The sequence below is a fragment of the Alexandromys fortis genome, unplaced genomic scaffold (assembly GCF_014885135.2).
Source record: "Alexandromys fortis isolate MF-2015 unplaced genomic scaffold, M_Fortis_MF-2015_v1.1 scaffold_11, whole genome shotgun sequence".
NCBI lineage: Eukaryota > Metazoa > Chordata > Mammalia > Rodentia > Cricetidae > Alexandromys > Alexandromys fortis.
The window spans coordinates 14,582,651-14,598,137 of NW_026067912.1; the positions used below are offsets into that span (position 1 = coordinate 14,582,651).

The 15,487-nt window shown below is 37.3% G+C and overlaps 1 protein-coding gene across 4 annotated transcripts in view; it reads left to right on the forward strand.

Moving 5' to 3' along the window:
- The window catches only part of Gabpa (GA binding protein transcription factor subunit alpha), a 32,288-nt gene that overhangs the window by 5,830 nt on the left and 10,971 nt on the right, over positions 1–15,487 (forward strand). For 3 of the 4 annotated variants that reach the window (XM_050138548.1, XM_050138547.1, XM_050138549.1), the window contains exons 3-7: positions 124–268; positions 3,429–3,513; positions 5,141–5,386; positions 11,708–11,902; positions 15,101–15,154. In XM_050138548.1, the coding sequence (XP_049994505.1) occupies positions 124–268; positions 3,429–3,513; positions 5,141–5,386; positions 11,708–11,902; positions 15,101–15,154 (725 nt within the window). The remainder of the gene's footprint in view (positions 1–123; positions 269–3,428; positions 3,514–5,140; positions 5,387–11,707; positions 11,903–15,100; positions 15,155–15,487) is intronic. The other variant, XM_050138550.1, reaches the window with a different exon arrangement.

The following is a 15,487-nucleotide window of genomic DNA, read 5'->3' on the forward strand; positions in this document are numbered from 1 at the left end:
AGTACAGAACATAGACAAGAATTTCAAAGACTGTGTGTTTTGGTATTAATTTTGTTTTGAGCATAGTGTTACCTTTACATCAGGATAATGTAATTATTAACCTTCATCTCCATTAATAATTAGCATTGTGGAACAGACCTATACACCAGCTGAATGTATAAGCCAGGCCATAGACATCAATGAACCAATAGGCAATTTAAAGAAACTACTAGAACCAAGACTGCAGTGTTCTTTAGATGCTCATGAAATTTGCCTGCAAGATATTCAGGTAAGGTTCATCTCTATGGATATTGATAAGTAGACTAAATCTATGATTTTATATTTTTGACCATTTAGAAATGAAAATTCTTTTATAAAATTACCTGTATCTGAAATTTAAAGGGTTGAGTAATAAAATTGAATAATAAGTCACTTGTTACTTTTTACTTTCATAAATCTGAAATAAAATCAATATAAAAATGGAGTAATGGGAAGCACTGCAGTCTGTGCTGGCTGACTTGACTTCTATAGGAGGAGGTCCATTGACTAAACTGTATTGCCTGTAGTAGGAAGGCCGCTTGTTTGTTTCCCGACTACTCAGCCCCAAAATAATCACACAGAAACCATATTATTTGCAATACTGTTTGGCCAGTAACTTAGCGTGTCTCGGACTAGCTCATATCTTAAATTAACCTATCTCCATTAATCTGTGTATCTCTACAAGGCTGTGGTTTACGGGATAAAGTTCCAGCATCTGTCTCCGGCAGGGCTACATGGCTTCTTTTGACTCTGCCTTCTTTTTCCCAGCATTCAGTTTAGTTTTCCCCACCTAGCTCTGTTCTACCCTATCAACAGGCCAAGCCAGTTCCTTTAGTAGCCAATGGTATTCACAACATACAGAGGGGAATCCCACATCAACTGCGTTTGCATTGGTTCTGGTATTAAGTTTGAAATGTTTCCCTTGTAGAATTATAGTATGTTTCAGTCATTCTCACAGACTTGTTTCACCTTTTCCCAGGTGATACTTCTTTGATGTATAAGAAGTAGTAACCTGAGTAAGATTGTGGAAATAGTTTTTCAAGACTTTTCTTAAACTTACTCCTAGCATCTGTTCACTTTTCTCACATTAACATGAATGTATATTTTGTCATTCTTTGGAATTGCTTGCTTCACTTTAATCTTTGCTGTTTGTAATCATCACGCCTGTCTTGAAATACCATTTTTCCATATATCACAGAACTTTGACTTAATATTTTAAAAATTCAGGTCCTCTTCAATTACTATTAAACAAGGTTCTGTTATAAAGTAAATTGAAATGTGTTAATAGAATTTATGCATTAGTTGCTATTAGTGATATTTTAACCTTTTTCTTTTAATGTGTGTATGGTAAATGTTAATGGTAATTAGATATTGCTCTTCTAAAATTAGGGACAATGGTTGTATGCACTTAAAAGAACATGTTAAATTTTCTTCTTAGTAATGAGAAGATAAATGAATATGGTATTTTGAAAGCAATTGACATTTAGTATCTTATTAGAAGTATGAAATGCCCAACAGTTTTACTTCAAGGAATTGTTCCTACATAATGCTCACCTGCATGAGTGTATGTTTATAAGTATCATAAAAGTAAATGTTTAAAATAGAGTTTTCAATACATAAATTCAGAATTCAAAGTAGTCACTAAAAGTCTGAGCAAGAGCTATATTGAGTTAAACACTTGCAAAACACTTCCAAATGATCCCAACTATCATTAAAAATCACCATTTTATTAGTTATATCTGCAATGATAGATAGAATACTTGGCCTCATAATGAAATATGGCCTACAAAGTACCTATTTTATCATAGTTTCCCAGTAAGCATTTTCTGGATAAATGGATGTGTGAATCATATCATTAACTTGAGCTACTTGGGTCTGTAGGCTTTTCACACCCTCCTAACGTGTTTCTTCAGCTGAACAAAGAATGTGAGCCTGGCAGCTTCTGTTCCCCTTCAGTGCAAACATGCATTTGGCATTAGTACCTGCTACTTCTGGGAAAGCCTTGGCATCGTCAGATAAATGCTAACTTAAAAGTTACAGGAGCAATCAATGAGATGTACTTCTGTGAGGAATATGTTACACAAGCAACCATGCTGGAGCTGTGTCCCTGTTTGTCCTTCTCTTAGTGTGCTGCCATATTCAGGAACTGAGACATAGACCACAGCTTCTAGGGGATAATGCTAGTGTCCCTAGACCTGGAGGAAAATCTTGATGTCCAGACAAGACTTCAGTGTTTAGCAAAGATTTACATTAAGGAATAGAAACTGCCATATGTAGCCAATCCAATGTGTTATATGTTTGTTTTGTTCCTGTTAAAATTGGATATAAAGTCCACTTAATACTGTAGGTTTTATGTATAAGATATTGTAAATAATGGAAATTGTGATTGTAACATGACTGAATTCTTGATATTAAGAGTGAAAGGAAGCCAGGCGATGGTGGCGCACGCCTTTAATCCCAGCACTCGGGAGGCAGAGGCAGGCGGATCTCTGTGAGTTCGAGACCAGCCTGGTCTACAGAGCTAGTGCCAGGACAGGCTCCAAAGCCACAGAGAAACCCTGTCTCGAAAAAAAAAAAAAAGAGTGAAAGGACAATTTGTGTGTTCAGCAATGTATGTGCAGACACATCTAGACACATAAGGTACTTATGATGGAAGTCTGTTCTAAGATAGTGATACAATATCAGAGGTCAAGATTATTTTTATTTTCTTAATAAGCCATGGTAGGAAATGCATTCATTAGAAGGAGATATACAGGGAAAATAGTGCCAGTGTTCCAAGGATAAGGAATTATGACCAAAGTAGATCCAGTATTCGGTCGTGAGTCCTTTAATTTTATTAACTTTGTGGTCAGAGACTTCAGAGTGAATCCTAAGATTTAATATGTGGCATTGGTTACAAGGTCGATACGGCATGAATATGTTAGTAAACGTAGATAAGTTGTCAGCCACTAATTAACATCCTTCCTTTTCTGATAAACATTGCGTTATCTTGTACTTTAAATGTAATTGCAGAATGAATTCCCCTTGGATGTTATTTAAGATCCCAGCTGAGATTGCAGCTCCCCTAGAAAAACTGCCACTTAAAATAATTTTGCAGCAGTAGGGAATGGCTGCAGAATGTCTGCTTGGCACATGAGGCCCTCCCTGACTGTAGTTAGTCCTCAGCCCCACCAGAATAGAAAAATTAATTTGGTGGGTTTTTGCTGGCTTCCACTTCTTCAGAGGTGAAAATATTTTTAGTTTTAGCAAATAAATGGTATGACATCTTTGATAATTAAATGCATTCTTATAATTTGATTAGTATGCTCAGAAATTATTCTGTTTGGTACACTGCTTTATACTAACCATAGATAGTAACTTGTCTGATGATTAAACTAAAATACTCTGCTTACTCTCTTACACATGTTTAGCTGGATCCAGAGCGAAGTTTATTTGACCAAGGCGTCAAAACAGATGGAACTGTACAGCTTAGTGTACAGGTAATTTCTTACCAAGGTGAGTTACTTTATTGGCAGGTGTTTACAAATTGAGCTCTTGTTTCTCTGATGGCTTAATAAAAGATCGGTCTGCCTCCCCAGTGCTGGGCTTAAAGGCATGTGCCACCCACCTCCTGACTTCTAACATTTTTACTCCTTGAGAATTTCATTTTATTTTTATCATATTCACCCCACTCCTGCCCTTAACATTTCATTTTATTTTTAATAAGTACTATTTATCTCATGTACAGTTAGTTGTATACCATTGTTCTTAGGGTATAATTTCTAAACATAATTCTGAAATAGCTTTAAGTTTTTGCCTGACTAAATCTCCACTGGAGGAGTCTCCATAGTGATAATCACTTCAACTTTGTTTCTGTCCTTTCCACAGGAACTACAGTTCTTAATAATAATAGGGTTTGAATATCTTTAGGATTTGGGTTAATTGATGTGAATTTAATTGAGCAAAGTCAGCAGGATGTTTAGGATGGAAGACAAGGGCTGAGGAGATGGCTCAGTCTGTACAGTGCTTGTGAGTGAGCATGAAGAACTGAGTCAAGATCCCAGCGCTGTGTAAAAGTGGACACAGTAGTTCTTACCTGTGATGGCAGTGTTGGGGAACAGAAAAAGGAAACCCTTTGTGGCTGGCTGACTTTCCAGTCAAAATGAATTGGTGAGGGTCAGGCTCACTGAAATATCCTGACTGAAAAAATAAGGTGGAGAAAGATAGAAGACGCCCCACATCAACTCTGCCTTTCATGTGCATACACATACCTCTACTTACACACCTGTACACACACACACACACACACACACACACACACACACACACACAACCCTACGAGCAGTAAAGTCAAAAGAAGGCGGATGACCAAGCACAGTCAGTTTGTCGTCCAGACACTTGGAAGGCAGAAGCAGGGAATAGGAATTTGAACTGCTCCTAAACTTTGTAGTGAGTTTGTTGCTAGGCTGGGCTTCATGAGGTCCTGTTTGTTTGAGAAAGAGGACAGTCTGATTTTTAGCTCTCTTAGAAAGTTTGTAAAATCTTGAAGAATATGTAGCTCCTCCTTTGCACTCTCTAGTTTCTTTTTTTTTTTATTCTTGTCAGTACCTTCGTCTTTTTTCTTTATTACTCATGTAAGAAGTGGCACCATGTGGTGTATGTTGGTAACATTTAAAAGTGTGTGTGCTTAGGTGTGAATTATTGCTAAGCCTTAGAATACTAGATGTTAAATTTTAATACATTTGCTCTTTTTTTTTCTTCAAGCACACTTTTTTATTTTTCAACATTTCAGGATAAATTTTGGACATGATTATTTTCGATCTTTAAATATATTATCAGCTTCTGATCCTAGACTGGGGATACAACTGTGTCAGAGTACTTCCCTCTTACGTGTGAGACCCTGTGTTTGATCCCCAGCATGGCAGTAAAACAGTGCTCGAGCATTCTTCTGTGCAATCACATTATAATTACTAAAATGGTACTGTTTCTGTTGAGTTGTATTTAAAAATAAGATCTTTTCAGTTTCTCATTATTTTAGGAACATCATTTTTACTCTTAATTTGGAAAAATAAACTTTACTTTTAGCTCTTTGTGTCTTATGGTTTTATTTAAATTTGTATTTTTTTTTTCTATTCACTGTTAGGAATTGAGCCAAAGCTAAACATTCTTGAAATTGTTAAAACTGCGGAAACGGTTGAAGTGGTCATTGATCCAGATGCCCACCATGCAGAAGCAGAGGCACATCTCGTTGAAGAAGCTCAAGTGATAACTCTAGATGGCACCAAGCATATCACAACTATTTCTGATGAAACCTCAGAGCAAGTGACAAGATGGGCTGCTGCACTGGAAGGCTACAGGAAAGAGCAGGAACGCCTCGGGATCCCCTATGGTAAAGAGACAACTGTTGGTTGGGTGCGGTAACAGTTCAGTTAGATGTAGAAAATGCCACTCGGGTAAGATAGAATATTCTGTAATGTAGATATTTTAGAAAGATTATTGATTTTTATGTATCTTATTTAGTTTTGAACTGTAACATACTGAACACATGGTGGACAAATGCTATGCTGATTGCATGAAATACAAAGAATAATTAGAAGAAATTCTGCCTATAGCATGTTCACAGTGTAGTGAGAAGATAAATAAAAAAGGTGACTGCCATAGGAAGTTTAACCTGTCAGTGACTAATAGAAACACAGCGTGTGTTTAGAGCCTCAAAGGGATAACCTAGCCATTTGGAGGAATGACAAATGGAGTTGAAGCAGTTCACGGATTCAGGGCGAGCTTACGTAGCATGCCCTTTCTCAGAACGCAAACAAGAGTGTCACAGGGATCAGAGTACTCTGAAGAAAATGGGAGGGAGTGTATTCTGAGAAATTATACAAACGGGAAACATTCAAAACAAAGCTTAGACCTGGATGAACGAAGGGTACTTAGAACATATCGTATCAAGAGTTATTTCTGACATCATAGAACTGGTTTTGCTCAGTGAAAGGGAAAACTAAAAAAACAAATATTGCCCAAATGTCCCATAAGGCACATTGTGACTGAGAGAAAACAAGAACATATTTTTGTCATTTGTACAGTAGTAATGTGGTTCAGATTAGCATAGACTATGTGGTTTCTTTTGTAGCAAAAAGGAAGAGATGGGTGAAAACAGTGATAAGGTTGGCAGAGTGTAAACATGGAGAGAGGATATTCAAGCACTGACCTAACTTTGAGAGCTTGAATGACTAGGGCGATAGTTTTTATACAAATTGGTTACATCTTCATTACAATGGAATGATACTGTTTACCAGACACTGTGGTAAATTCTGGGCTAATGATGATATGTAAGAACAGAGCATGCCTTTGACACCCCAAACCCTGTATAGGACTGGCCTCAGTGCCTTATTCTAGCTAGGCAAGCACTTGACATTTAAACTACATTCCTAACAGCTAGGCATACTTTGAACGTCTTTTGGAGGAAGTAGAGATGTCTAATACAATGATGTCTTGGGTGGGGGGGTGTTGATAGCACTTGATTTTGAAGTAAAGTATGTAATCGGTTTAGTGTAGCCTTAACATAGTTTTAAGAGCACAAACTCTCGGGATCGGTTTGTTTTTAAAAACATAAAGATGAAAGTCTTTTGAGAGAAACAGTATGGACAAGAACACATTATAACCTGTAGGGCAGGGGAAGGAGAAGGGAAACAAGAAAACATTAATGATGCCAGGTACAACAGCACACATCTTTAATCTTAGCACTCCAGTGGCAGAGGCAGGCAGATCTCTTTAAGTTCTGGGCCAGCCAGGCCTGCCTAGCAAGATCCTGTCTCCAAAATAAACCCTTATCAATGGTACAGCCGAAGTCTGGGAAATAACTGTATAATATCACTGCTATTTAGGGAGACTTATTAGGTGTTAAGACCCTTGAGATTCTTTTGAGAAAGTCAAAACTATGGAGTAGCATCAGTTTGATAATCATAGAATTATTGTTCAGATGGGTTTAAGTTAGATAGGCAACAACTGAGAAATAGAGAACATTGATTAGAATTTTTTTGAGGCAATATAGAAGAAAAAAATTGGGGAAGCAAATTATACAGTTAGTACAATGGGAAAGTTGGTAGTGTGCCCTTATCACTGTTCCCTCATAGAACAACTTAACAGTATTCACATTGCATTAGGTATTTTATTTAGAAATGATTGAAGTTAGTTACATGTGTTCCTATACATCCTTTATAAGTAAATGCTGCACTCTTTTGTAGGGGACTTAGAGTCTGGGGAATTTGGTATCTCTGAGGAGTGGGGGCAGTTCTTACTGTGACATGTAGAAATTTACTTTTGGCATGTGGAAGCTAGTGTGGAATTTTTTTTTTTTTTTTGACCTTTTTGATAGCAAGTTAGGAATCACCTGAGAGGAAATGCTGAGAAGGGAAGAATGGGACATGAAAACTCTGAATAGTGTTTTTCTGCGGCATTTGCTGTATTTTCCACAAGACATCTTCAGTTACAGGAAGTAATACATGAAGATGACCGTAGGTAGCATAATGATTGATTCTCTGTGGCGCAAGTCCTACCAAGAATATCATTTACTTAAAAGTACATTTAAAATACTTGAGATCATCTTCTGATTAGATTCTTCGTCATGAAATTTTTATCTACTAGGCAACTGTCTTAGGGTTTCTTTTGCTGTGAAGGGACACCCGACCACGGCAACTCCTACAAAGGAAAACACTTAATTGAGGTGGCAGATTACAGTTCAGAGGTTCAGTCCATGGCAACCCAGGCTTCAACTTCACAGCTTCACATACTGGCTTCTCTATTCCATTCAGGGATACAGCTGACACACACATTCAGTTACATTCAAAATACCACAGCAATCTTACAGATGAGTAGCGTTTTCTCAGAAAACTATCATTTCAAACTTCTCTTTCTTTATCTACATGCAGTTCCCTGACAAATTTATTAATTCTAATCATCACTGGGATATAATTAACTATTTAAAGCTATTTTAAATCTCTTTGAATTACTTACCCACATTGGGAAATCCCTTAAAGTTCACATTAATATAAAGCAGTTTTCTATCTTGACAGCAACTTAGACACTTCTTCATTCAGGTGGTTGTATATGTGAATATTTCTTAGAATTGCCCATTAAACTAATCTGAAGATGAAGTTAATAATTGTGTACAAGTTAGAAATCTGTCAAAGAGATGGGCTATACAAAATGTTAAAACAATAAAAAACAAATTCAGTCAAATATGTATTTTTCCTTTATGAAATATGGATATTGAAATGATAGCTAGGTTTGTATTCTTTTTTTAAAGTAATTTTTAAAAAGTCATGTTTTTGCCCGATACTAACATTCAAGAACATATATGTAAATTCTTGAATATAAATAATATTCACACAAGAAAAGTATTAAAGATTGTGTCTTAACTGGCTGGCTGTCCAGTTCCATAGCTCTATCTTCTTCACATTGGTAAACTCCTTTGTTTAACTTCTCTCACAGGTCTGATAGATAGAAAGAAAAGCTTCTCAGAAGCCAGTTCTGTTCAGCCTTCCTGTCAGCAATCCTGCTTTGTACTTTACTGTTTTTCTTCATCACTAATGCACCTTGTAGTGAATGAGAATTATCTGGCTTCTGTGTACAGCAGAGTTTGCTCTCTTTCATTTTGGTGACTTGGCTGGTGTGTGGTGTGTATATGGTTTGCTTTATTGTGTTCTTTGAGATAAAGTCTTCCTACGTCGCCCATATGCACTTTAGCTTGTGGTCATCCAGCCTAAGACTATCCATTTACTGGAATTTCAGGCACTTGGCTTCACTTTCTGTTTTTACAAACTGCTTTGTAACTTTCGTCTAAGTTAGTCTAGGTATCTAGACTAACAAGGTTGTAGAACCTTGTTAGACAGCTTTTAGGGTTCCTAAGTTCAGGATTGATTGATTGTTTATAAGACAGTCTCACTGTAGCCCAGGCTATCCTAGAATTCACCATCTAGCCCAGCTTGTCCTTGTCCTTGAAGTGGCCTTCCTGCTCAGCCTCTTAAGTCTGTAGTTACATAAGCTTGTGTACAGATCAAGACAGTCTTTCTCCTGCTTTAATTAGCCATTAGTTCTCGTTCTCATGTCTGTCTGGAAGCAGTCTCCATATCTTCAGAGCTGTTGTCTTAGCCTTTTTCCAGTGTAGTGCAGAGTCCTCCACTTCCTGTTTTTGTAGCTTCAGCCTATTTTACTCCCATCTTTTATTCTGTTTATAGGTTCTCTAGAAAGGGTTTCTTAAGATTTTTGGCGGTGGTAGCACACACCTTTAATCCCAGCACTTGGGAGGCAGAGGCAGGTGGATCTCTGTGAGTTCAAGACCAGCCTGGTCTACAAGAGCTGGTTCCAGGATAGGCTCCAAAACCACAGAGAAACCCTGTCTTGAAAAAAAAAAAAAAAAAAAAGATTTTTGGCTTTACACTTTCAAACAATTCTTATTTTACTCAGATCTACTTATGGTAGTGTATAGTACATTAATGTTGACAATTTCACTTTTGTATTTGATGACCCCATTCCGTCATTGTTGCCATATAAAGCATTTAGAGGCCCCTTAATTCAAGTTCTTGATTATTGTATCTTTTTTTTTGGTATTGTATCTTTTTTTTAATTTATTTATTTATTAAAGATTTCTGTCTCTTCCCCGCCACCACCTCCCATTTCCCCCCCCCCATCCTCCAATCAAGTCCCCCTCCCTCGTCTGCCCAAAGAGCAATCAGGGTTCCCTGCCCTGTGGGAAGTCCAAGGACCACCCATCTCCATCCAGGTCTAGTAAGGTGAGCATCCAAACTGCCTGGGCTCCCACAAAGCCAGTACATGCAGTAGGATCTAAAGCCCATTGCCATTGTTCTTGAGTTCTCAGTAGTCCTCATTGTCCGCTATGTTCAGCGAGTCCGGTTTTATCCCAGGTTTTTTCAGACACAGGCCAGCTGGCCTTGGTGAGTTCCCGATAGAACATCCCCATTGTCATAGGATAAGGAAACAGAGGGAAATCAGAGAAGCATCACCTTTCATGATAGCCACAAATAGCATAAAATATCTTGGAGTAACTCTGACCAAGGAAGTGAAAGATCTATTTGACAAGAACTTTAAGTCTTTGAAGAAAGAAATTGAAAAGGACACCAGGTTTATAGGTCTGCACTACCACGCTCATTGTCTATTTTGTTCTTTTTTTTTTTCTTTTATTTCTTCCTTCCTAATCTCCTTTCACCTGGGCCTTCTCTGTGCATTTCCTTGTTGTCTGGCCCTGTGCTTCTCACTTTTGTTCTCATTCCCTCTCTGGACCCTGCATTCAGCTGGTGCTGCATTCGGAAAACTATTCCTTAGCCTTTGTTTTTGTTTTTTATTTTTTGGCCTACTGTGCTTCCAGTGACTGCTTCTTGTTTGAATTCAGACTTCCTGTGCTCAGAATGAGTCATACCATTTTGCTTCCCTCTGCATTCTTTTCCATGATTTTTTTCTGCTTTCTTCTGCATTTTTTTTTAACCTGAGATGAGAGCTGACTGTTGGCTCAGCTGCCCTCAAGTTTCCGTAACAGTTGGGTTTACAAGAGTGTTCCACCACACCAGTATCTTATAAAAATGGATTTGTCTTCATCCGTGTATATTATGGACTTTGTGGTAGATATTTTGTCTCCTGGGTATTGCTGTTTGGTTTTTGTGAGGATTTACTTATAGGCTTCTGGTTTTACCCTGAGTTGCTTTCTGTGTCTCTTTGTATATTCGGAGAAATCAAACTTTATTCCCATCTTTCTATACTTCTCTTCTTGCTTTCAATCCTGTGTTTATATTTACTATAGATTGTTCCTTGAAAAAAATCTGATTATTACTTCACATATTTTCTTACTGAATAACTTTCATTGGGCGATCACTATTATTTGAGTAGATAGTCATCTTCGAACATGAATGCCAGTGCCAAAATCAATTCAGCATCAAGTTCCCACAGATAACATTTTCTTTTAGGTGCCAGAGATATAGTGACATAGTCTTTGCATGTACTGGCAATCTTTTTCTTCTGTTTGTAAATTCAATTAGCTTATAAATACAAAAGTAGCAGAAAAGATGAAATAATTTGGGTATTCTTTGTGTAAAGTCAACAAATATCTATTCAAGGCACTTTATAGACAGTGAAGTCAGATTTACCAGACACAGTCTTTGGAATTACAGCCTTGTTGCCAATGGGGAAGCAACTGAGTGAACAGGTAGAATATCATATAAGTGCCACCAAGGTAGCTAATCTTTTATTGGAAGGGCTGGAGAAAGGGTGCATTGTGCGCAATTTGAAGAGTGACGACAGCTCCTTAGGATCCCATTTAATTTTTTTTAAGACACCAAACTATATAGTGCTACAAAATAATATTTTGAGCTTGGTCAGTATTCTCCATTATCTCCAAGATAATATACTTCAGTTGTCATCTGGCCCACCAGAGAACAATTTTATAGTTTGGTTTTTGTGATAAAATTCCAGACTAACTGATACAGAACCAAGTGACTCCTTTGGAACCAGATTGAGAACTTGGGAAAAAGTTAAGGAGAAAATGCAGCATCAGCATAAAAGTTGTTCTTCATAGAATCAGTTTGCTTCACTTGGGAAAAACATCTGTCTGGATTTCATATGTGTATATATGTGTATTGAGAAATGAACTGTAAATTTATCTAAGATGGAACTAGGCTAAAGGTAATATTTTTCTTTCTAGATCCTATACAGTGGTCCACAGACCAAGTCCTGCATTGGGTAGTTTGGGTAATGAAGGAGTTCAGCATGACTGATATAGACCTCACCACACTCAACATTTCGGGAAGAGAATTATGTAGTCTCAACCAAGAAGATTTTTTTCAGCGGGTCCCTCGGGGAGAAATTCTCTGGAGTCATCTGGAGCTTCTTCGAAAATGTATAAAATTAGACTTATTATCTATTTGCATTGTAACTAAAGCTTAATTTTATTTTTTTGTAACTATGTTTTTACTTTATTAATTGTTAATAAGCAAACATGTGCTATAGTAATTGACATTTATTGTTGCAAGTAGTGTGAAGAGTTTCTTTATCTCAATTCCTATAGTAACGCCATAAAGTATTACTTTCCTGATTTTTTTAGTTTTTCTGTGTGAGACTGAGGCTGTAAGATCCCTACAGAGTGTTGAACCCCTAGGGATTGTCCAAACTAAGACTCTAACTCAGGCTTATACCTTATTCCAAGGTCTCTCTTTTTGTTTTTCTTTTTGAGACAGGTGTTACTGTGTGCTAACCTTAATTATTAGGCTAGCCCTAATGCAGGAACCTCTTGTTGCAGTTTCCCACGGAGGTTATGATTAAGGGACTATGAGGAAAGCTTGGAAACTGCCTGGCTGACTAGAGTTCAAATAAATGTGAACTTTTTGTTTAATCCATCCCATACGTTAATTACTTTTATGGTATCTCTTAAACAATCTTAGCAGCCCACCCTCTTCACTGTTTTTTCTATCAGTAATGTTAGTCAGACCGCTGTTAGTTTTCAGTTTTTAAGTGGATAGATGCTGTTCTTTTTGTTGACATTAGGATGGAAATGCCATGACTCCTACTTTGTTCTGCTATACTGGTAGGGAAAGAGAGTCTTACACAGCAGTTTGATGGTTAGCGTTTTCACCCAAGGGTCACTCTGATATTGAGTAAGAGATGAGCTCTGGAAAGAACCTCTGCTTGTTGCCTCTTAAGTGGAATCTCGTAGATGGTTTTTAAGTGCTATTAAGAGATTGTATATCCATTGAGTATATAGGGTTACTACCAGCTTCAGTTCTGATACACGAGTAAGTTGAATGTCTTGGTTGCGCTTTCATAGTCTCACCAGAATCATGTTCATTCAAACATTTTCTTGTTGGAATTCTTAAAGTAGTTTCTTCTGAAGTTGTGGTTTTCATAGTCTCTCCCAGATAGCATTCTTGTACTTGTCACATTTTGATTCACCTGCTGTTTCTCAAACTGAAAAGTTATTACTCACTTGCTTTTCCTAGTCAGGAGGCAAGAGTCTTTTTATCCTTCTTTTTCCATACAGTAGAATGAGTTTTCTCAGAGAAGCTCTGCACTGAAGTTGTACAGCCTCAGTAAATATCTCATAGATTTGCTTGCTTGTCCAGCATCTTTGCTCTGCTCTTGTAAGGAAATGGCATTTGGTTTTTGAATCTAAGGCCTATTTACAGATGGGCACGATGATCTATAAGGCTGTTTCTGACAGATTATCTGTAGTTTTTAAATGTTCTTGGATTACTTCCCAAGTGAGCAGAAAGAAGAAAGGCCTATAGTTTATTCGGGAAGGTACTGTTTCCTGGGACAGAACTGCTGCTGAGCAGCCTGCCGCCTCGTCAGCCTTAGAGATCTCTTGTGACGCTGTCTAAAGAGAGAGGACTCCTTTTGTACCTTGGTCACACCACTTGGCCCTCTTGATGCAGTTCCCAAGTTAAAATTTCTTTCAGATTCTGTTATATTTGGTGAAGATAGAAAAATGTTTCAGGATACAAATTCCTCAGCATGCTTTTGATGTGAACATCTGTCTTGTTGCCAAAGACTATGGTCTTAAGGGAAAGGAACTGCTTCAGCTTTGTGCCCTTAGGGTCTAATGTTTCCTCATAAGCCGCCCATGTCCCCCAGGACTTTGCTTCTAAACATTCTGTTTCCTTCATGCATGGCCAAGATTTGGGGAACTTTAGAGGATATATTGTATTCACGCTTCTTTATTTTATTAGATTAAGCATTCAAAAACCTGTCACTTTGTGTATTCTGCTTTCTGTCTTGAGAGTCTCTTAAAAACAATATCAAACTCAAGTCTGAGAAGGAAGGTTTTGGAAGCAAGTTTCCAGGTTGTCTAATGGCTCCTTTCTGATGTCTCCTTTTTTTTTTTTTTTTTTTTTTTTTGGGTTTTTCGAGACAGGGTTTATCTGTGGTTTTGGAGCCTGTCCTGGAACTAGCTCTGTAGACCAAGCTGGTCTAGAACTCACAGAGATCCGCCTGCCTCTGCCTCCCAAGTGCTGGGATTAAAGGTGTGCACCACCACCGCCCGGCTTCTGATGTCTCCTTTAAGGCTGAGCCACTTCTGTTCATTTAGTAACAGATGGAATAATTTCAGTTTTAATAGCACTTTTCTTCATTGAATCTTTTAAAGTACTGAGGAAAAATCTACCACAAAGCTTTTAAGAGAGAATAAATAGTTCTGAGGTAGAATATTCAGAACTAGAGGTCTGAAAAAAAATACAATACTCAATTTTCCAAAAAAGTTAACTTTGTAGTGTGCATCTTAAAAAGCTTTCTTTAACATTAACTACAGCCTTTTGTGCTGTATGAGATCTCACTTAGCTGGGAAGAATATCGGGGTCAAAATGTTACCTAAGCAGTGGTGATTACTAAGATCTAAACCCCTGTCTCTCTGAAGCTAGTCCTAAATAATTAATCCCTGAAACTTATGAGTCCCAAAGAAAATTCCACCTGGTGAGTAGGCTCCAGACCTTGTCTTAATCTCCCAGCCCTTCTCTGCTCTTGTATCTCAGATTCTACCCAGGCAGTACATCCTTTAGAATCTTCTTGGGGACCCAATCTTAGAACTCACTCAGTCTCAGAATGATCACTGACAGGTTCAGTTTCAACACACAGGCATACTTATGATCGGCATAGTTGTCTGAAGTGCTGGAAACTGGGATGTGTGCTTTTGTCACAGGGTAAGAATGGCATTTGATCTGGGAAGAGTGACAGATTAATGAATGGTTTTGTAGAGTATTATGTTCAGGTCTGTTAGTTCCAGTTCTCTAAGGAACTGAACTGATAAACTGAACTCATGGTTAATTTGTAGCATTTAGGACAACTAAGGTTTTACTGAAAATTTAACTTCAGGAATGTTACAAATTTAAGGAAGGTTTATTCAAAAGTGAATGTTATAATTAAAACATCTCGAGAGTTTGGTGTTTGTTATCCTGCTAAGTTTCAGTTGTTTAATATATATACTGGTTTTGGTTTTACTATGGGGATTTTTTTAAAAAAAATTGTGTTTGCTAAACTTAGTTTTACTGGATTGGGAATTATATTTTTGGTTTTAAGTGAAAATGAATTTCTTTTGTGTGTTCTTCAGATGTTTTGGCAAGCCAAGAACAACAGATGAACGAGATAGTTACAATTGACCAGCGTGAGTACTCATTCCCATACAATTTCCCCACTTATCAGTAAGAATGCTTCCTTATTAGCCAGCTTCAGGGTAAAGATCAACATAGCTTTCTGACCAACCTTTAGCTTCACAGAGGAATAAAGCACCATAGCTAACCTTTCAGTTATAAATTCACTTTTGAATAAACCTAACTTAAATTATAATATTCCTGAAGTTAAATTTTCAGTAAAACCTTAGTTCCCAAGTGCTACAAATTAATCATGTTTGAAATACTGCTTTCCTTTTTTTTTTTCTTTTTTCTTTTTTTTTTTTTTTTTTTTTTTTTTTTTTTTTTTTTTTTTTTTTTTTTTTTTT